The 23,700-nt window shown below is 40.0% G+C and overlaps 1 protein-coding gene across 2 annotated transcripts in view; it reads right to left on the bottom strand.

The window, feature by feature from the left end:
• Positions 1-23,700, bottom strand: part of LOC122564384 (tudor domain-containing protein 7-like) — a 123,672-nt gene that overhangs the window by 5,191 nt on the left and 94,781 nt on the right. For both annotated transcript variants that reach the window (XM_043719169.1, XM_043719178.1), the window contains exons 12-16: positions 17,565-17,651; positions 14,822-14,956; positions 12,128-12,238; positions 11,524-12,020; positions 661-821 (exon numbers count right to left, since the gene is read on the bottom strand). In XM_043719169.1, coding sequence (XP_043575104.1) covers positions 661-821; positions 11,524-12,020; positions 12,128-12,238; positions 14,822-14,956; positions 17,565-17,651 — 991 coding nt within the window. The remainder of the gene's footprint in view (positions 1-660; positions 822-11,523; positions 12,021-12,127; positions 12,239-14,821; positions 14,957-17,564; positions 17,652-23,700) is intronic.

Genomic DNA, 23,700 nt, shown 5'->3' with positions numbered 1-23,700 from the left:
TTATTGCCCATCTCTAATTGTCCAGAGTGCGTTGGACAGACTGGGTAAGGATGGCCGTTTCCCTCCCTATAGGACATTAGTGAACCAGATGGGTTTTCGCTTTCATGAAATTCAAATTCCATCAAATGCCACAGCAAGATTTGAACCCAGGTCACCAGAACATTACCTGGAACCCTGGATTAACAGCCCCATGTTAATCCCACTAGGCCATCACTACATGGGATGTGTTTCATCAACGAAAAGGATATCTACCCTGAAACTGACAGGATATCATTGCTTATAATTATTAAATGATTTTTTTTTTGCAGCATTCTAAGGGGCGACACAGTGGCTCAGTGGTTAGCACTGCTGCCTCACAGCGCCAGGGACCAGAGTACAATTCCTGCCTCGGGACATTCTCCTCGTGTCTGCGTGGGTTTCCTCCGGGTGCTCCGGTTTCCTCCCACAGTCCAAAAGTGTGAAGGTTAGGTGAATTTGCCATGCTAATTGCCTGTAGTGTTAGGTGCATTAGTCAGGGGTGAATGTAGGGGAATGGGTCTGGGTGGGTTGCTCTTTGGAGGATGTGGACTTGTTGGGCCGAAGGGCCTGTTTCTACACTGTAGGAATCTAATCTAATCATATCCATTTCATTAGAGTTGAACTTCTGCTTGGTTAACTCACCTGCTAACTGTGCTGTAATGGCTTGGAAAGGCAATTGACGGAATTGTTGTACCAGCATCTGAACTTTCCTACAACTCACTAGTTCATGTCGACCATAGTCCAATTGATACACTGACACCAAACCATTTGTAAGTATTCCTTTCACCAATACACGGTACCATCTACAATTACAAAAAAGTTATTCACAAGTAAGTTTACAAAGTTATTTATAAAAACAGCAGTAGATCTGAAAATTTCAATGCATACATTAATTCCAATCATTGAGGATTACTTTGTGGAGTCTTCTGACAATATCTTGATTAATATCTTGAACACTGTTCCAAGTAACCCAGGAGAAATATCAAACAGTCCTATTTACATTTTCTTGAATACTTCTATATACCAGTTATAACATTACAACAGATGTGAGTTCAAACATATACTAGGCTACAATCAGTGTAAAATGTAAAAGAGACTCAATTCTAAAAGCACATTCAGGACAAATTTCTTTTGGTTAGTTGTCTCGAGAGGAGAAGGGGCTGGGTTTTAGGGAATGATGCTGAACAGCTGCAAGGTCTCAATGGCAGATTGTAGTGACCATAGCTTCATTATCACCGCCATGGGCGGCACGGTGGCACAGTGGTTAGCACTGCTGCCTCACAGCGCCAGAGACCCAGGTTCAATTTCTGCCTCAGGGAACTGTCTGTGTGGAGTTTGAATGTGTGCGCATATTCTTCCCGCATCTGCGTGGGTTTACTCCAGGTGCTCTGGTTTCCTCCCACAGTCCAAAAATGTGCAGGTTAGGTGAATGCTTAATTGCCCGTAGTGTTAGGTGAAGGGATAGATGTAGGGGAATGGGTCTGGGTGGGTTGCTCTTCGGAGGGTCAGTGTGAACTTGTTGGGCCGAAGGGCCTGTTTCCACACTGTAAATAATCTAATCTAATCAAATTAAGAGTAGTAGGTAAGGAGGATAACAATAGTCAGTCGCATTGTTAGTAAAGGAGGGAATCAGTGAAGTGCTGGGTGGTGATGTTGGCACAATTGATCATGACGTGGAATCAATTTGGACACAAGGACTAGCAAGGGAAAGATCCCATGGGTAGAAAAATGTCTATCAGCCTTGAAGAGATGTCTCACTGGAGGACAAAGTATAAATCAATAAATAATGGAGACATGTAACAACGCATTACAACTGTCGTGGGTGAGTTTAATCTGCACATTGACTGGACAAAGCATAACATGGAAGAATTTTTCTTTAAAATAGTAAATCAGGGATTGATTTAGAACAACTGCACAACCTACATGGGAACAGACTACTTTAGACCGAGTAATGAGATAGGATTAAGATTGAGATCTCATAGCTAAGAATCCTCTTGGGGCAGTAGTCACAGCATGGTAGAATCTAAATTCATCTTAAGGAAGAGTGGTTCTAGGTTGCAAACCAGTGTCCTCAACCTAAATAAGGCCAATTACATAGTTATGAAGGAAGAGGTGTCTAAAGCATGCTGGGAAAACATGCGAAGGAAAAGGCCAATGGCTGAGCTGTGGCAGACGTTTAAACAGAATATTTCTTAACTCTCAGTGAAAAAATGATGATCGGACAAGAAAGGTAAACCAACTATGATTAACAAAGGCAGTCAAGGAGAATATCCAATTGAAAATTAGGCACAAAGGTCAAGACCAGAAGACTGTAAACTTGTAGAAGCCATCAGTGGATGATGAAAAAGACAATAAGAAGAGAAAAACAATGATTATGAAAGTACATTAGAAATATAAAAACTGCAAGCACTCCCATGGGTGTATGAAATAAAAGAGTAGCTAAAGTGAGAAAGGGACCCTTGGAGAATGTGACTAGGTGATTAACAACAGGGAACAGGGAGGTAGCAGATAACAAATCAATGTTATGCGTCAATTTTCACAGTGGAGGACATTGCAATCCCAAGTTATCAGATAATCAATAGCAGGAAATATCATGCAACAGTCTTTAAAAGTGAGGAACAAAATATTTGACAAACTAACAGCAGACACGTCGTTAGGACCTGATTGCCTCCATCCTACGGTTTTAAAGCAAGTGGCTGCAGAAATAATGGGCACTGGTCGAAATATTCCATAGATCACTGGATTCTGGGATAGTTCCAGCAGATTGGAAAACTGCTAATATGACACTACTATTCAAGCTGGGAGGGAAATTAAATTAGCTTAGATTAGATTACTTACAGTGTGGAAACAGGCCCTTCGGCCCAACAAGTCCACACTGCCCCTCCGAAGCGCAACCCACCCATACTCCTACATTTACCCCTTACCTAACACTACGGGCAATTTAGCATGGCCAATTCACCTGACCTGCACATCTTTGGACTGTGGGAGGAAACCGGAGCACCCGGAGGAAACCCACGCAGACACGGGGAGAACGTGCAAACTCCACACAGTCAGTCGCCTGAGGCGGGAATTGAACCCGGGTCTCTGGCGCTGTGAGGCAGCAGTGCTAACCACTGTGCCACCGTGCCGCCCACCAAATGGAAAGCAGGAAACTATAGGCTGGTTAACCCAACATCTATCACTGGGAAAATGCTAGAATCCAGTATTAAGGATGAAATAGCAGGACATTTATAAAAGCTTAACAAAATTAGAGTGAATATGGTTTTGTGAAAGGGAAATTGTGCTTGAAAAATTTGCTGGAGTTCTATAAGGAGATAACAAGCAGAGCCAGTAAAGGAGAACAAGTAGATGTAATGTGTTTGTATTTCTGAAAGGCATTTAATAAGGTGCCACATTAAAGATTACTGAACAAAATAGGAGCTCATGGTATTGAGGATAATGCATTGGCATGGATTGAGGATTAACAAAGAACAAAGAATAATACAGCACAGGAACAGGCCCTTCGGTCCTCCAAGCCTGCGCTGCCACATTTTACACTTCCATATGAAAACTGGCTACACTTATCGGATCCGTATCCCTTTGTCCCCTTCCTATTCATGTAAAATTCCATGTGCTTCTTGAATGCTGCCATTGTGTCTGCTTCCACTACCCCCTCTGGCAACACGTTCCAGGCACTTACTACCCTTTGTGTTAAAAACTTGCCTCACATATCTCTTTAAAACTTCTCCCCGCACCTTGCAACTCTGTGCTCTAGTAACTGACCCCTCCACCCTGGGGAAAGAGACTCATACTTTCTACTCTATCCATGCCATTAATAATCTTATAAACTTCTATTAGGTCACCCCTCAACCTCCTGTGTTCCAGTGAAAACAAACCCATTCTATCCAAACTTTCTTCATAGCTAAAATCCCCCACACCAAGCAACATTCTGGTAAAACTTTTCTGTATCCTTTCCAAAGCATTAACACTCAGAAGACAGAGTTAGGAGTGATGGGTCTTTTTTAGGATTGAAAGACAGCTCAAAACGCCAGAGGAATCAGTCTGATGAACTCAATTATTTACTATCCATATGACTTGGAGGAGGATGCACAGTATGATGCTGATGATGCACAAATAAGTGGGAGGGCATGATGTGATAATGGCAAGATGTGATGAGGACATGAGAAATCAGTAAGAGGAGTAAGTGGGCAAAAACTCTTCAAATGTAGTTTAATGTAGGAAAGTGAGAGGTAGGAAGAATCAAAAGGCTGACTTATTTAAATAGAGAGACTCCATAAATTTGTAGTTTAGAGGGACCTGGGTGTTCTTGTGCATGAAACAAAAAGTTAGCATGCAGGTGCAGCAAATAATTAAAAGGCAAATGGAATTTTGGTCTTTATTGCTAAGAATTGGAAATTAAAAATAGTTAAGTCTTCTTACAAATGTCTGTAACTGGACTGCTGTGTGTAGTTTTGTTACTTGTAATTAGGAAAGAATATACTGGCATTGTAGGCTGCTCAAAAGAGATTCACTAAGCTGATTCCTGAGAGGGGGCTGACTGGTCAAAAATTGCTTACCATGTTAGACCTTTACTCATTAGAATTTAGAAGAATGAGGGGTAATTTTATTGAAATATACAGGATTGAGGTGGCTTGACAAGATGCTAAAGTGATATTTCCAATCATGGGGGAATCTCAAACCATGGGACAGAGTTACAGAATAAGAGAACATGTTTAAATTGAGACAGAGTCAGAGAGGTATGCAGCACTTCAGTCCAACTTGTCCATGCTGACCAGATATCCTATATAAATCTAGTCCCATTTGCCAGCATTTGGCTCAAATCCCTTTAAACCCTTTGTATTCATATACTCATCCAGATGCTTATTAAATGCAATTGTACCAGCCTCCACCACTTCCTCTGGCAGCTCATTCCATAAAGGCACCACCCGCTGCATGAAAACGTTGCCCTGAAGTCCCTTTTATATCTTTTCCCTCTCACCCTCAACCTATGTCCTCGGATTTTGGATTCCCCCACCCCACAGAAAATGTCCCTCATGATTTTATAATTCTCTATAAGGTCACCCCTCAGCCTCCAATGTTCCAAGGAAAATAGCCCCAATGTATTCAGCATCTCCCTATAGCTAAAACTCTCCAACCCTGGCAACATCCTTGTAGATCTTTTCTGAACCCTTTACAGTATCACAACCTCCTGTCTATAGAAGCGAGACCAGAATTGCATGCAACACTCCAAATGTGGCCAAACTAATGTCCTGTACAGCAGCAACATGACCTCCCAACTCTTATATTTAATGCACTGACCAATAAAGACAAGCATACCAAACGCTTTCTTCCCTTCCCTATCTACTTGCAACTCCATTTGCAAGGAGCTATGAATCTCTCAAGGTCTCTTTGTTCAGCAACACTCCCCAGGATCTTACCACTAAGTGTATATATACTGTTCTGATTTGCCTTTCCAAAATGCACCATCTCATTTATCTAAACTAAACTCCATTTGCCATTCCTCAGTCCATTCGCACAGCTGATCCAGATCCCGTGGTACTCTAAGGTAACCTTCTTCACTGTCCACTACACCTTTACTTTTAGTGTCATCTGCAAACCTACTAACTATACCCACTATGTTCACATTAGAATCATTTAAATCAATGAGAAAAAGCAGGGACCCAGCACCGATCCTTGTCACACACCACTGGTAACAGGCCTCCAGTCTGAAGAGCAACCCTCCACCATCACCTTCTACCTCAGAGCCACTTCTGTATCCAAATGGCTTATTCACCCTGTATTCTGTGTGATCTAACAGTGCTAACCAGTCTAACATGGGGAACCTTGTTGAATGCCTTAGCGAAGTCCATATAGATCACATCCACCGCTCAATCCTCTTAGTTACTTCTTCAAAAAATTCAATCAAGTTCATGAAACATGATTTCCCATGCACAAAGTCATGCTGACTATCTCTAATTAGCCCTTGCCATTCCAAATACATGTAAATCCTGTCCCTCTGGATTCCCTCCGAACACTTGCCCATAACCAATGTCAGCCTCACTGGTCTATAGTTCCCTGGATTGTCCTTACCACCTTTCTTAAATAGTGGCACCACGTTTGCCAACCTCCAGTCTTTGACACCGTGCCTATGTCTATTGATGATACAAATATCTCAGCAAGGGGCCCAGCAATTTCTTCCCTTGCTTCCCCTAAAGGTTCCACCTGATCAGGTGAGGGATTTATCCACCTTGATGTGTTTTAAGCCGCCCAGCACCACCACCTCCAAAATACCAACATTTTTAAGCGTGAAGGAATTTTTTCTCTCAGTATGTAGCAAATATCTGAAATTTTCAACTCTAGAGAGTTGTGGATGTTGGATCACCGGAGTATTTAAAGAGAAGGTAGTTACATATTTTAAATATCGAGGAGTTGATTCCTAGGCCAAATCAGCCATGATCTGAGAAGAACGGTGGGCCAGACATGAAAGGATCAATGTCCTACTTGTGCTTGTGTCATGAGCCTGCTCCCACCAAAACAATCACAGCCCCCAACTCCACATTCCAATCTACCACCAATCCATGGAGCAAAGCAAATGCTTGAAATTGAAAAAGGCGAATTATACTAAGCTGTGATTTGATTTGGAAAACATGGACTAGAAATGTGATGGTAAATGAAGTGTCATAGCAGTATAAGGCATTCAAGGATTGGAGGCTCTAAACAAGTATGTTGTAAGAAAAACAAATCTACACCTCAATGGATGACAAATAGCAGAGAGGAAGGCAAAAACAAAGGCAAGCCTTATGTTAGACACAGAGAGCCCATACTGCCGAGAGCCTGGGGCTGTAAAAAATGCAGGATGAAGGTAAAAAGGAAGTTAGGAAAGAGGAGGCACAAAAAATACGGCTAAGTAAAACCAAGTAAAATCCAATGTTGTTTTATAAATACTAATAGTGCAAGAGATTAACTGAAGAAAAAGAGTAAGGTTGATCAGACACCAGAAAGGTTACTTGAATGTGAAGGCAGAAATATAGGCATGGTTCTTATTACATATTTTGTGTCTGTTTTCACAAAAGAGAGCGCGAGCGCAGACAGTGTCATTGGTACAGGAGAATGAAATGATAGCAAAGCAGTGAAAGGAGAGAAATCAGGCCTTTGTATCTGAAAGTATGGCTACATTTCCAGACCTAGCAGAGTTAGAGGTACATGGGAGGAATTAGGGATTCTGACTGTCATTCCCTGAAACCTCCAGGGCTACAGGTATGGTACCAGAGGACTCCTAACATTGTTCCACTATTTACAAAGAAAGGAAGAGAAACAGAATACTTTTTAGGCCAGTCAGCCTAATGCTGGAGGTGGGAAAACTACTTGAACATTTTAAGAAAAGTATAAATCATCACTTGGAAAGGCATGAATTATCATGGGCAGTCAGCAATTTCTTAGGGGGAAGATTGTATCTGAGTCCAGATTAGAGTGGTGCTGGAAAAGCACAGCAGGTCAGGCAGTATCAGAGGATCATTTCAGGCAAAAGCCCTTTATCAGGAATGAAGGAAGATTGGATCTGACTATTAGGATTAAAAATTTGAGAAAAATCAATAAGGGTAGCACATTTGAAACAGCATATTGATACTTTCAACAAGATCTCACATAGCAGGTGGGTTGGTAAAGACCATAGCATTAGAGGACAAGCAACAAGTTGGATCCAAATTTGACTCACAAGCAAGAAGAGTTAAGGGTACATGGGTACTTTGTGACTGTCAGGTTGTTTGCAATGAAGTCCTGCAGGTTTATAAGACCATAAGACATAGGAGCGGAAGTAAGGCCATTCGGCTCATCGAGTCCACTCCGCCATTCAATCATGGCTGATGGGCATTTCAACTCCACTTACCCGCATTCTCCCCATAGCCCTTAATTCCTTGCGACATCAAGAATTTATCAATTTCTGCCTTGAAGACATTTAGCGTCCCAGCCTCCACTGCACTCTGTGGCAATGAATTCCACAGGCCCACCACTCTCTGGCTGAAGAAATGTCTCCGCATTTCTGTTCTGAATTTACCCCGTCTAATTCTAAGGCTGAGTCCACGGGTCCTAGTCTCCTCGCCTAACAGAAACAATTTCCTAGCGTCCACCCTCTCCAAGCCATGTATTATCTTGCAAGTTTCTATTAGATCTCCCCTTAATCTTCTAAACTACAATGAATATAATCCCAGGATCCTCAGCCAAAAAGCAAGATACTACGTGTCTTGCTTTTCAAAGTACACATTGATCAATAATTCAGATGCTAGAGTTTGGGACATAATTAAGAAGTTGGTACGCGATACTTAAATTTCTTGGAAGGTTGAGAGTGAGAAAGAAAGCTGCCATTTGCAGGTAGACATCAATTGATGGTTGGCTATGAGAAAATTGAGAAATTGTATTTAACCTGTAGAAGTGTGAGTAAAATATTTGGGGATAGCAATCCTAATAAAAGAATTTTCATTAAAAATAGGGGCATGAAGGAGTGTGGGTAAATGGAAGAGCTTATGTTTCAAATCTGTAGATTGGTAAAGGTAGCACGACAACTGGATAATCTGGATATGGCAGGGCATTTTTATTTATTAATCAAAATGCAAAATACAAGAGCAGGGAAATTACAGGAAAGATGTGATCACATGACAGAAGATAGCAAGGAAATTTCAGGACATTGTCAGGAATGGAGACTTTATCCATGAGTAAGGTTTGAATGGGCTAGGGTTGTTTTCTTTCCAACAGGAGGACTGAAGTGAAGTTTAATTCAAGTTTAGAAGATTTCCAAAATATAGGAGGCCTGAACAGAGTTGAAGGGCCTATTAGCTAACAGGTGAATAAAATTTGGGCATTGAATAGTTGGCAAAAGTTGAGGCAATGCTTCAGTTAATCTATTTTGAAATGCATGGTGAGTTAAGTACATGGCATCTACATTTTTTTTTAAAAACACAGTAAGCATGTGCTATAATTTAAAAGAGATGATTTGTTCATCACCCATGGAGGAACTGGTGGCTTGTGCGTGGCTATAGTCTTATAGGGATGTACTAGAAATGTTTTCACCCAGAAAAGTGGTAGGAGATCTGAGACTCACTGCTTGAATGGGTGATAGAGGTAGAATCCCTCACTGCATTTAAGAGATTCTTGGGGTATGCCCCTTGAACAGTGCAACCCACAGAATACGGACAAAAGCTGAAAAGATAGATTAGGGTGAACCACTCCTTTTGGGTCGAAATTGACATAGTGGATCAAATTTTTGTTACCAGGGTCCATCTCTTTAAATCTCCATGGATTATTAGTTCTCAGTATTGATAACTGTGCAATTATGTCTTCATGCTGGCTATTAGGTTACACTTACTAATTTCTGAGTTTTTAATTCATCTATTAGAGTCATAGAGATGTACAGTATGGAAACAGACCCTTCGGCTCAACCCGTCCATGCCGACCAGATATCCCAACCCAATCTAGTCCCACCTGCCAGCACCTGGCCCATATCCCTCCAAACCCTTCCTATTCATATACCCATCCAAATGCCTCTTAAATGTTGCAATTGTACCAGCCTCCACCTCCTCTGGCAGTTCATTCCATAGATGTACCACCCTCTGCCTGAAAAAAATTCCCCTCAGGTCTCTTTTATATCTTCCCCCTCTCACCCTAAACCTATGCCCTCTACTTCTGGACTCCCCCACCCCAGGGAAAAGACCTTGTCTATTTATCCTATCCATGCCCCTCATGATTTTATAATCCTCTATAAGGTCACCCGTCAGCCTCTGATGCTCCAGGGGAAAACAGCCCAGCCTATTCAACCTCTCCCTGTGGTTCAAATCCTCCAACCCCGGCAATATCCTTTCTGAACCCTTTCAAGTTTCACAACATCTTTCCAATAGGAAGGAGACCAGAATTGCGTGCAATATTGTTATAATTGTTTCACATTCAGCTTTTAGTTGTATCTTTTTTCTAATTACTGGTGATGATACTTGGAAGGTGGCAACATACTAGTGGGAAGAGCAGGCTGCATTGTTGGATTTGTGTATACGGATCATGTTTAAAATCACTTATTTTAGTTGATATGTAGACCTGTAACTAATTTACTGTATTGTAACATTACAATATTATACCTCAATTATTGTTCCAGATTAAACAAACACAGACTGTAGACTGAACCTTATCTGTACAGCTAAGATACTCAGAATCATTACAATGAACCCAAAATTCAGTTTTAGTCATTCCTAAGTCACTCTTGACTTCAATTCAGATTGTAACAATCTGAATTATTTTGACCAGATGAATCTACTGGCAATCAATATCGACACAGATGTTCAATGCATTTGCTGTTCAGTAGTGCCATCACAAGTTATTAAGCCATGCAATCTTCAACTGCAGGGTGTAAGGTCAAGATCCAAATGAATTAACACCTTAAGCTCGATAGAAATTGGATCCTATACATATGTAATTTTGACTGATGTAGCACAGCAGCAAGAAAAAACAACCACTGGTAACATCAGTATTGTAAACATTATATGGAAGGTAAATAGTTTCAGGTACACACAGGCTATCCCAAACTGTTTCACAACTAGTGAATTACTTTTGATGAGCATCCTTGTCTGAAGTGAACATAGTAGCCAATTTACAAGGAACAACAGGAAATAAAATGAAAGACTGTTAAATTGTTATTTTATGATGACATTGGTTGAGGGTGGAATATTTGGCAGAATACCAGGGGACTCTTTGCTGCTTCTGAAATAATGACATGGGATCTTTTAGACTCATTGAACAAATAGATGAGAGCTCAGCTTAAGCTGAACCGAAGGAGGTCACCCCCAACAAAGTAGCATTTTCTTCAAATAGCAGGTGACATTGTGCAGCTAAATTCTGGAAGTAAAATTTCACCTTGTAGCACCATTCCCATGAGATAGGAGACGATAAGTGAAAGTGACACTTTGTCACCAAAAAACTCCTCATGTGAAGAAGTACCTTAACCTATGCTACTATTCTAGAGAGTACTATTTATACTTTTACAGATATATCACAACAAGCCTGCAGCTTCTTACGTATTCTTCCTTGTTAAATCAATCCTTTTGTGCTTTCAGGCATAAATACACAGGTACCAAGCCAGATAATACATGAACCCACATCAGTGTGTGCATAGGGAACTCTGGTACTTTTAGGGTTTCCAGGCAGTTGTTATAACACACCTCAACATAAATCTTAGAAACACTTTGCACTACAAATAATGAAGTTTATTTTTACACAAGTCAAATCTGCTGTTTTGTGCAAATTATTTGAAATGAAATAGTGAGTTAGCCAAGTACTCTTTGTCACTTTCAAAACAAAGTGTTTTTTTAAAAATTCTGGTACGTAACGAAGACTCAAGAACCTATTGATCATAACAGTAAATGTTGCATCAGATCTTGCTAAGTAACCAGAAGAGTCTGGTACATCCACCTGCATTGGAAAGACATATCTGCACTTGCTGTTAATATTGGTACTTCACGGTAGCTTACAGTAAATTATTTATAAACTTACTTGTTATCCAGTTGGGCAACAAATATTTTGTTCTTTTCTATTGGCACAGATTGCCACTCAGTACTGTTGTAATAGAGAACCATTTCTTCCATGAGAACTTCTAGCTTGTACAGTTCCTGCCAGGGCTGAAAAACAAAGTGCCCTGGATGACAAGCAACTGAAATGAAGACATCCATGTGCTCACCAGGCTGTGGCAGAACAAATGGAGAAGGAAGCACATTGTGAACAATGTGTGGGGCAATCATCTTGATAGATGCAATCCCAAAGTCCTTAACTGGGCTTTTAGTGTCAAACTCTGAGGCAATATTTGCATCACCCTTATTGCTTGGAAAGCTAGTAGTAGAATTCCGTTCAACACTCAGGTAAACATCCTTCCTGTGCTTCCACAGATCTGCATTTGTTATTTTATGATTAATGCTCCGCTCTGGATTAGGAAAATTCTTTGAAGTAAATAAGTAAATATGAACTAGTCCTTTAGCTTCATCAACTTTCACAACCTGGAAATATTTAAAAAAAACACAATTACACCCAAGTCTTTCAGACAAAAATCACTGACATCAAATTAAAAGGCAGTCTTTCAGTAACACAATCATCCCACACTGACCTTAATGCTGCAATCACAGCAGTTTAACACAGTGTCTCTAAGCCACAGTACTGCATCCGGAGTCCACATGCCTATATTAAACGTGAGGTCTGCTAAGCAGCATTTAATGGCCTGAGAAGGAAACAATTGACATAATCAAATAGGAAAATGTAGCCTTTGAAAATACACAGGAACCTCGATTATCCAAACAACATGGGAAGGAGTATTTTGTTTGGATAATTGAATGTTCAGATAATCAAATGTTCGGATAACACTGTTTAGCTAAGCATCAGGGACCTCGCTATCTTGTTCGGATAATCGAGGTTCCTCTGTATACAAATTTTATTCTTGGTACAAGCCAGTGCTCCCTTCTGAAATGTGTTATTGGGAAACTCAGAAGGCATGATCAAACTCAACTGTTTTGTTTTCTTTCTAAGAGGTAATAGCCTTTTAGATTCAATGCTATATGCAGGATGCCCTAAAGGGTTGCCAGTGTCTAAAATTATACCAAACCATGAGGAACTGCTTCCAGAAGGGAGACAGTTCAGCAAGGGATTAGGCATTATATGTACATACACAATTCCTCCATAAGAGATGAAGGCACTTGGTCCTTTGAACCAAACTAATCCGTCAATAAGGTCATAGCTAATAATTGTAGCTTTGCCAGTCCCTCATAACGCCAGACTCCCTTATAGATCAAAAATCTGTCAAACTCAGCCCTGAATTAATTCAGTGAACCAGTCTTCACTGTTCTTTGTGGAAGAGAATTCTAAAGACTAATGACCCTCAGAAGAAATTCCTCATCTGTCTTAAATAGGAGAGAACCTTTATGTTTTTAAAACTGTGCCTTCGTTCTAGATTTTTCCACAAGAGAGATATCCCCTCAACATCGATCTTGTTAAGCTCCCTCAGTTTCATTAAGTTCACTTCTCCTTCTTCTACATTTCAATGACTATTGGCCCAATTTACTCAACTTTTCATCACAAGAGAATGCCTTAACCCAGGAACCAGCTTAGTGTACATTCTGCAAACTGCTTCCAATGCAAATGTATTCCTTCTCAAGAAAGACTACCCAAACTTTCAAAATGTAATGAGGTCTCACCAATGTCCTGTGCAGTTGTATGAATATTTCCCTACTTTATAGCAAAGGTTTTGGGGGGGGGGGGGGGGGGGGGAGGAGAAGCATAAGGCTCATGTCCCATTTGCATTCCCAATTACTTAGTGTGCCCATCTACTAACATTTTGTGATTCATATAGAAAGGGACTCAGATCCCTCTGTATTGCAGATTTCTGCAGTTACCCTCCATTTAAATAATATTTACTAAGTTGCATCCATGCATTTGAACTCAATGAAATGAATTTCATTTTTAAAAATAATTTTTAAAACAGATTTACTAAATGATAAACAGCAAGAAAATACCTCGTGAAGAGCATAACATTTTTTCTGTAACTGAGAAATGCCTTTGGTTTGCTTCATTTAGAGTTTTGAATTTATTTGAAACACATGACCATGTTTATTGAATAGGAGAAACTTCACCCCCAATTTATTTCAAAATTGAAGTTGCTGTCTAAGCACTGCTGTCTTATCCATTACAATAATAATTTTGGGTTGAGATCATCCACAAGTAGTAATGGTGACACCACTGTTGTTCACAGTTTACATCAATCACTTAGAGTCAACAATTAGTTCATAACTGTTGATCACACCAAATGGAAAGTGTAAGTGAAAAAGAGGAAATGGCACCAAAATACAGAAAGACATCAATAATTTGCCCAACAGATCCATAATTTACCAATTATTTTCAAGAGTGATAAATGGTGGTGTTCATTTTGGTTGGTTGATAATTGTCAAAACCAATAATAGAAAACAGGAATTTTGGTATAAGTACACAATTCACTAAAGAAGTGTTGTAATTTATAATGAATGGAACAGCACAAATCCAAACATACAGATTCATTTATATAGATAAAAAATTGAATATCAGAGAAGTGATGTTAATGGATATTGAACCTTGACTAGACATTTGTAGAGTGTTGTGTGTATTTCAGGTCTCCACATCATAAAAAGGTTATCGAGTTACTTGGGATGGTGAAAATATTAACTGAAAATTCAGATCTGAAGGATTATTCCCCATCAGGAAGGGCTGAACATATTGGGTCTCTTTTCTCCAGAAATGATTTACAGGCAACCTTGAAGATTATGAAAAGTTTTCATGAACTTTACATAGGAAATATTTCCCACTTCTGAGACCAGAACCAGTGGTCATGATTCTAAAACAGTTAGTGATCAATACAATTAAGAATGAAGGAGAAATTTGTTTACTCAGAGTGGTTAGAATGTTAGGACAGGAATGGTTTATTACAAACAACATAAGCTGTCTGAAGGGGAACCAAGATATTAAAGAAGGAAAAAGAAGACATTAGAAACCAAAAGAACTGTGGATGCTGGAAATCAGAAACAAAAAGCAGAAATTGCTGGAAAAGCTCAGCCGGTCTGGCAGCATCTGTGGAGGGAAATCAGAGTTAACGTTTTGGGTCCAGTGATCTTTTTTCAGAATATAAAAGGATACATTGATAGGGTTAGGTGAAGCAGATTGGAAGTGGGGCGAAGCTTGTACAGACACGTTGGGCTGAATTTATGGCTTTTGCTATGCTGTATGCACTTTATTAATACATTGTAATGGTAGAAAAAGTGCTTCATATAATCACCATTACCTGCGGTGGAATGGATACAAAATCATGAAGAAGTGGAGATGGAATTTCCCTTAGCTCTGACACTGCAATAGATGCAACTATTCCAGTATCTAAGAACAGAATGTCCACAACTCTTGTCCCATGTACATTGGTAATCTTAAAAAAAAGGCATTTAAATTATTAAGAATATCAACAGAAACATGTCGCATATTAAATGCTGTACAATCGTTATGAAGTTTTAAACAATCTATTTAATACATCCAGATCACTGTAATTTCTGTAATACAAGTATGTAAGATTATTCTTGAATTTTGTACTCTTTGACTATCAGCTGTTTCAACTGTCACATCGAGGAGCAGCGTTCTGTATACTCCAAAGTTGGGAACGGTTTTCTTCCAACTTAAAACTTTGCTTCCACTGAGTTCAACTTCTTCACTGTTGTTAGGACATGGTTCCATAGATGGCAACATCCCTTCATTATTTCAGAACATTGGAACATAAGTTTGTCACTCATTTCTTCCAGCCTATTTCACTGTCATGTTATCATTAATTTTATGGAAGATACAGTTTTGTCAGCAGGCATGTACTACGAAATATTTCTTCACTATCAGGATAAAAGGCCCTCTGATTTTTCTTTTCAGACAGAACTGCCTGGTCCTCAACTTGACAACACTTACTGGTGGCACAAGATATTTGGAATTTAAACTCACGTACATCACTCACAAACAACACTATACTAAGCACCGTACTACTCTCTAGTGTCAATAGAAAGAAAGCCAACTTTTTAAAAAAAAAACTCATGGGATTTGGGCTTCACTAGCTGAGCCATTGTTGTCCTTGAGCAGGTGATGGTGAGCTGTCTTCTTGAATCACTGCAATCCATTTGGTGCAGGTACACTCACAATATTGATAGGGAGTTCCAGGAATATCCTCCTGCAATCTTCATCAAACGAGGGTAGATACCCTGGCTTGATGGTAATGAGAGTTGGGGATAGGTCAGTCCACAGGGTTGCAGATTACAAACACCAGAAGAAGTACAGATGCAATAAATCAGAAACAAAAGCAGAGATTGCCAGAAAAGTGCAGCAGATCCGGCAGCATTTGTGGAAGGGTCACTCAACCCGAAATATTAACTCGGGTTGCAGATTACGTTGAGTACAATTTTGCTGCTGATAGCCCACAGTGCCTCATGGGTGCCCTGTCTTAAGTTGCTAGATCTGTTTTAGTCTATCCCATTCAGCACATCAGCAGTCCTACACAACACAATGGAATGCATCCTCAATGTGTTGAAAAGACTTCATATCCATAAGGACTATATGGTGGTCATTCCTACCTCATACCGTCATGGACAGATGTATCTGTTGCAGGGAGATAAGTAATGATGAGGTCAAGTATCTTTTTACCTTTTGTTGATTCTTTGAACTACTCCCCTTTAGGACTTAACCAGTTTGATCAGTAGTGATGCTGCTGAGCCACTCTTGGTGATGAAGATTGAAGTCTCCACCTCAGTAGTGTTTGACTAATCTATGAGGCAGTTCCCCCAATTTTCACAGGAGCCCTTAGATGTTAGTAAGGAGGACTTGTATGGTTAAAAAATTTGAGTACATTTTTGGTTAGATTCCTGAATCAGGGTAGTGAGGAGAGGATGAAAATCACTGGTATTCTACGGGGAAAGCAATGATGACAAAAAATAGAGCAGAGCTCTTGAGCCATTGACCACAGGTTAAGACAGTCCAGCAGTCTAGCAAAATGGAAGTGACAGATAATTTAGGAACATTCAAAGAGTCATACAGATGTACAGCACGGAAACAGACTCTTTGATCCAACCCGTCCATGCCAAACAGATATCTCACCTAATCTGGTCCCACTTGCCAGCACCTGGCCCATACCCCTCCAAACCCTTCCTATTCATGCACTCATCCAGATACCTTTAAAATGCTGTGATTGTACCAGGCTCCACCATTTCCTCTAGCAGCTCATTGTATACACGTATCACCCTCTGTTTGAAAAAGCTGCCCCATAGGTCCCTTTTATATCTTTTCCCCTCTCACCCTAAACCTATCCCCAAGAGTTCTGGACTCACCCACCCCAGGGAAAAGACTTGGTCTATTTATCTTATCCATGCCCCTCATGATTTTACAAACCCCTACAAGGTCATCCCTCAGCCTTCAAAGCTCCAGGGAAAACAGCCCCAGCTTATTCAACCTCTCCTTATACTTCAAATCGTCCAACCCTGGCAACATCCTTGTAAATTTTTCTGAACCCTTTCAAGTTTCACAACATCTTTCCTGTAGCAGGGAGACAAGAATTGTATGCAATATTCCAAAAGTGGCCTAACCAATGTCCTGTATAGCCACAACATGACCTCTCAACTCTTGTACTCAATGCTCTGACCAATAAAGGAAAGCATACCAAACGCCTTCTTCACTATCCTATCTACCAGCGACTCCACTTTCAAGGAACTATGAACCTGCACTCCAAGGTCTCTCTGTTCAGTGATTCTCCCCAGGACCTTACCATTAAGTGTACAAGTCCTGCTCCAATTTGCCTTTCCAGCATCTCACATTTAACTAAATTGAACTTCATCTGAAAGGTGACAATCTAATGGAAAACATAGTGCTTTGGTGCTGCACCCCAGGATGAGAGAGATTTTATAGAAAAAGGAAAGATAACTGGGAAAAATACTATCTTCCCTGCTAATGATAAAAGATAAAAATAGCCAAGAAAATCAGACCTGGATTCATTTCAGTTGGTGGACACTTACCTCTACGCGTGCCCATTTCCCTCGCCATCGCGCTAAACAGCGCTTACCACAGAAAGGTAATGAGACAAAATAGTCCGATGTGATTTGCTGAAATTAAACAAAGGTTACACTTAACACAATTAATTAGTGATCGTGTACAACTATTTGAATCTTGAAAATGTTACTTTACAGTGCAAATCATAAGATGAATTCACTAACTCATTCTACACTGCCCCACCATTTATAAATTACAAGATTAAAAAGGGAACACTCAAAAACATGAAAATGGACAGAACATTCCCTCAAGAAAACCTGTGCCTTTTTATAGAACAGGCCTACTAAATTAATATGCACTGCTCACTTGCTCAAACTTTCTTCTCCAACTGATTTCATGCATATTTTACCCAAAATACTCAGCGTCTTCAAAAGCTTTAAGAGGCAACTGTGTAGAGTCCAATAATAAAAAAATGGTTAGTATCATTGTCCAGCCCAAGTTAAACCAGGATGGCTTAAATGAAAATGAGAAACGTGAAGATGAGGAATACTAACATCCAGAATGGGAAAACAGTTTCTGGGATGTATTTTAATTACCAGTGTCTGGGCAGAAGACACAAATCAAATATCTTCTAGGAGGAAGACAGAAAACTATCTGGAGGCCTGTTTTCCTGTTAGAAAGTTACATGTAAATGATGGAGTGGAAGGGGAGTGAGTTTTGGAAATTTGCAGATTGTTATACAAATAATGTTGGTGAAAATTGGTACAGCCCAGCAGCTGGGAAATTTTTAGTCAGGAGGAGGAAGCAAGTATGCACTTAAAAAGCCAGCACCAGGATGCTCTTTAGAGGTTTTCTCGTGTGTTTGAAACCTTTGTCCTTCTTGGGCAGCAAAGGTCACAAAATTAAAAGTTGTTGATGATTTGAGTGAGGGTGATACAGTACATACTGTATGTGGTCCATTATTGTAGACCTGTTGTGCCAGTTGTGAAGTGATTTAAGGTGGAGGATGGGTGCTAATCAAGTGGGCTACTTTCTGAGTGTTCTTCGAGCTGCACTCTTATAGAGTACAGGTTAATAAGACTTTATATGGCTTTTAAATGTTCAGGTATCAAAAGTGATCGAGGTGGGCTATCTATCTGACCCATTTGGTAGCACACTCCTCTCAAACAAAAATATCATAGATTCAAACTGCATTATAGATTTAAACACAATTGTCTTTTCATTCATGAGGGCTTCACTGGCTGAGTCAGTATTAATTGACCATCCCTACTTGATTATGAAAAGTGGTGAGCTGCGTTCCTGAATGCACTACTGAAATGCATTGTTGGAACAGATATCCTTCAGATGAAACATTAAATCTGAGGGCTCAATTACATGCTCAGAATATAAAGGGCAGGAACTTTACTGGTGGCCTGGCCAAAATTTCTCCCTGAACCAAAAATGAGTGCATTTATCTTGTACTTATTTTCTATTAGTGAAACATGGCAGAGCACAAACTATCTAGTGTTTTTGCATAGACAACAGTGAGTCTGCTTCAGAAATAGCCTACTGTTTATAAAATACTTTGGGGTATCGGATCCGATATAGGGGCTGTGTTCTCTTTGTTTAATTTAGATTAAACAATTAACAAACTAATTACACTTGTATTTCTGAAAAGCCAATTAGCTGTTTCCTACTCCGTTTCTAAACAGTGTGGATTAGGAAAAGTGGGGGAAGCTACGTTATTGGGTGATTTGTTTAATCAGTTTTAAAAAATGGTTAAAAAAAGGCAAAAACTTGGATTTCAAAATCTTTTCTGTTGAGATTCAGAGTGTTTTGTTTATTTTGTCTGCCCTTAAAATGGCAATTGTGTGTTTGCAAAACAACATTGTTTGAAGGCCAAGATATATTTGGTTATCAGAAGTATTGGTAATTATTAGTTTTTGCAAAATGAACTGCAACATTTGAGTGTAAATCTGAAATATTTACTTGATTAAAATTGGCTTGTGTAACTAGAGAATATATCATTCTGAAATAAGTTCACTGCATTCTGAGTGGCCTGGCCAAATCTGTCAATTTATTACTTTCTTCTGAGTATTGAGTGACTTTGCTGCTTTGTGTCCAGTGCTTCATGTGCAAACTTGTTGAGAAAATGAAGTGGGCCAGTCCTGGCCAAAACACTGGGAAGTAGTTTCACAGTTAAAGTGAAAATACAATTGGGCACTACAGCAATTCAAATCTGAAAAGAGAGCATACACAATGAGTAAGTCTGGGCTATTATTTATATCCTTCTAGCATCTGACCTGATAATGGGCAATCAAAGATGAAGGACTCTTATCGTGGCATGGTCTGACTGAATCAGTATGTTTCATACACTGCACAAAATATAAATTGCATTATTATTTCTTCCTTTCCTCATCAATAAAAGCAATGCAATTAATAATGCAATACATGTTCTAGGAATGGAAAAGTCAAAGATGACAGAGCAAGATTCCCACCAAGAGATATGGCTTAAACATATTTGAGGTAAATCCTAATCTGAATGAGTCATGTTTGGTATCCACCTAGAAGTGGAAATATATGATACATTTAGTCCAACCACGAAAATCTAAGTCAGCTCTGGGGAGAATGCAAATCAGCAAAAGTACCCCAAAGTTGGCAAGCAAACACAACCCAATGAATATGACTGAGTAGGAAAGTTCACTCCATTCCCTGCCAAAAGAAATACTAACTTTATTAAAAGAAATACTAACTTTATTAAAAAAACATGCACGCACTCAAAGCACAGATACAGTAAATCATGATAATGTATTAACCTATTCCTCTCGTAAGCACTGTGCAATCAACTGATTCACAATAAACTAAATCAAGCTAGATTTAGTGATGAATAATGGGCAGAAGTAATTAATAATTTAACAGCTAGGGAACATCTTGCTAGTGGGGACCACGATATGGAATTTGATATTAGATTTGAGAAGGAGTAGGATTAGTGACAAACTAAAGTTTAAATTGAATTTACAATTGCCAAGGGGACATGGATTTATCACCATAAACTAGGCTGGATTGTTAAAAAGATAAATCTACAAGTAATAACAAATATTCAAATTAGTTTTTTTCATGAAAATAAAACCAACGCACACCCCTAAAATTGTCTAATGCACTTAAGTGATTAAATGAGGTAGAAAGCTCAAGTGCACAGGAGACACTGCTGGGCAGAACAGCTATATAAAGTAATTAGAAAACTAAAGAAAGCATTTTATTTGGAGAAAAATGAGGCAATATCAAAGCTAAGAGGAGAAGCCTTGAGAAAGGGAGGAATATGTATTCCATTGAAACAGATATAGCAAGATTACAATGGACAATAAAAGAAATAGCAGACTGGTTAAGTGTGTGCCTTGTATTGATTTCCACATTACAAGAAAGGGACAAAATACAAGGGAACCTAACCTTGAGAGGAACTCAATGGATTTAATAAATAATTACATCAAAATAAATAATGGAGAGAATAATGGAACTTGAGGGTAGACAATTCTCCAAAACCTAATGCTTACATCCAAGAGTTTTGAAATAGATAATGAAATTGCGGAACCAGGCATAATTTCCAAAGCTCTCTACATCAGGATTTGCCTTTGGATTACAAAATTGCAAATGTCATTCCACAATTTAAAGCAGGCAGGGAGTCAGTTAACTGCAGTCAACTATCTCTATCAGGCATGGGAGGGAAATCATTGGGATCTTTACAATAAATAGTAACTGAGCATCAGCACAAGTATGAGCTCAAAGAGAATGAGCATGGATTTGAGAGTAGTATGTCATATCTGGCTCATCTTTTGGAGGTAGACTAGCCACCAATATCCATTAAACAGCCACATACTCCCTCAGTTACCTGAACTATATATCCTCATACCATGCTTCCTGTAAAGACTCCATTCCACTTTCCTAGTTTCTCCATCTCTATTGCACCTGTTCTGATTATGAAACCTTCTACAGCGGGCTGCAGAAACATCCATCTTTTTCATCAAGGGATCCCCACCACCATGGTTGACAGGGCCCTCTGCTATACCCAATCCATGTTGTGCACTTCTGCCCTCACTCTTTCTCTTCCTTTCCACTACACTGAAAGTGTCCTCCAGATCCACACTTTCCATCCCACATCCGAAAGGATCACAAGCCGTCATTTCCACCATCACCAGACATATATTCCTTCCCTTGTCAGCCTAATCAAAGGACCATTCCCTCTGGAACACCCTGATCCATTCCTCCTCCACTCCCAACACTTCGCCACATCCCTTCCCATGCAATCGCAGAAAGTATGATACCTGCCAGTTTATTTTCTCCCTTCTCGCTATCTAAGGACCAGGCACCTTCCAGGTAAAGCAGCAACTTCCCTTCATTTCACTCAATCTAGTCTATGTTTTAGTGCTGCTCACAATGGGGTCTCCTCTACATTGCATTGACGAAATGCAGACGAGATAACTGCTTTGCAGAACACCTATGTTCTGACTGCAAAAATGACCGTGTATCTGCTTGCCGGCCCCATGTACACACTAGCATCTTCTCTAGCCAATATTTCTGTCTTAGACCTGCTGAAGTGTTCCAGCAAGGTTTAGCGCAAGCTGGTAGAAAACCATCTCATTTTCTGCTTGGGGACCCTGCAGCCTTCAGGTCTCAATATTGAGTTCAATAATTTTAGGGTGAAGAATACCTTTACCCATACCCTCACCCTGTGCCTTCAGCACAGCCAACCCATTTTCACCCACTGATAGTGTCCATGAGTAGCTCTTCTTTCTCCCCAGCTCACCATTATCCAGTTCTTTGAATGCCCTACTGCCGTTCTCTCTCTGGGCTGCATCTTCACCTCCATCTCCACCTATCATTCAACCCCTACCCCTCCCCCCCACCCCAAGTCTTCCGTACAAATACCACCTTTTCCTAGCTACGATCAGTTCTGGGAAAGGGTCACTGGGCCCTAAAATGTTGACTTTGCTTTCTCTCTTGCCAGATGCTGCCAGACCTACTGAGATTCTCCAGCAATTTTATTTTGGTATTCAGGATTAGTAGACTGTGACATGCACTTCAACTATTCCGGTTCATATGTGATTGCAAATTGGCAGGGGTAACAAAAGTACCCAGCATACACCAATTTTTCACCAAACGGTTTTAGAATACATCAGCTGCCCCAGCCCTAATTTCTAGGAGTCCCTTCTCTCTTTTCGCTCTAACTGCTACCCTTTTTTCCACCATCCTAGTGTGGGCGGCACGGTGGCACAGTGGTTAGCACTGCTGCCTCACAGCGTCAGAGACCCGGGTTCAATTCCCGCCTAGACGACTGACTGTGTGGAGTTTGCACGTTCTCCCCGTGTCCGCGTGGGTTCCCTCTGGGTGCTCCGGATTCCTCCCACAATCCAAAAAGATGTGCAGGTCAGGTGAATTGGCCATGGTAAATTGCCCGTCGTGTTAGGTAAGGGGTAAAATGTAGAGGTATGGGTGGGTTGCGCTTCGGCGGGGTGGTGTGGACTTGTTGGGCCGAAGGGCCTGTTTCCACACTGTAAGTAATCTAATCTAATCTAAAATGCATCAAATACTTGTCCTTCAGGGTTCAAAACCTTCTTCACTTCTTTCCTTCTTCCTACCATTCATTTAGTTGTTTGTAAATATCACCTCCAGTAGTTTCAGACTAAATCACACTTGATGCTCTGAAATTTTAAAATTCCCAAGTATTTAAACATGTTTCTCTTGTGCTTGACTGGTTTTAGGTTTCATCTCCTTCCACACACTGCTACTAAGCATAGACCCCATGTAGTACAGACTCCGCCTGCCAGAGAGCTACCACAATATCCTCTTACAATGATGTTCATCAACCCAGCCCCAGCTAATCTTCCTCCATCTAACTCCATCATTATTGTCACAACTGCTCTTATCAATTACCATCTTGCTGACTCACGTACTTAGAGAAAAAAGTAGTTGGAAATGGTGTACATTAGTAACAACATGCAAGAACAGAGAATGAAACAAAAACATTTACACTGAAGAAAACAGATACAGTGAACAAGAGTCATTTAGAGCCAGGGTGAGATGGTCAGTTCGAAAAGGAATTGGAGGTGAGAGTTAGAAATAAAGAATTTTAAATCAATAAAAATACAGTAAAGTCAAAGTAAATTCCCCGCTGACTCGTTAATTAAT

Source organism: Chiloscyllium plagiosum, chromosome 2 (genome assembly GCF_004010195.1).
Source record: "Chiloscyllium plagiosum isolate BGI_BamShark_2017 chromosome 2, ASM401019v2, whole genome shotgun sequence".
NCBI classification, from domain to species: Eukaryota; Metazoa; Chordata; class Chondrichthyes; order Orectolobiformes; family Hemiscylliidae; genus Chiloscyllium; species Chiloscyllium plagiosum.
Note: the sequence above shows the minus strand (reverse complement) of the source record. Positions and strands in the feature narration are given on the sequence as shown.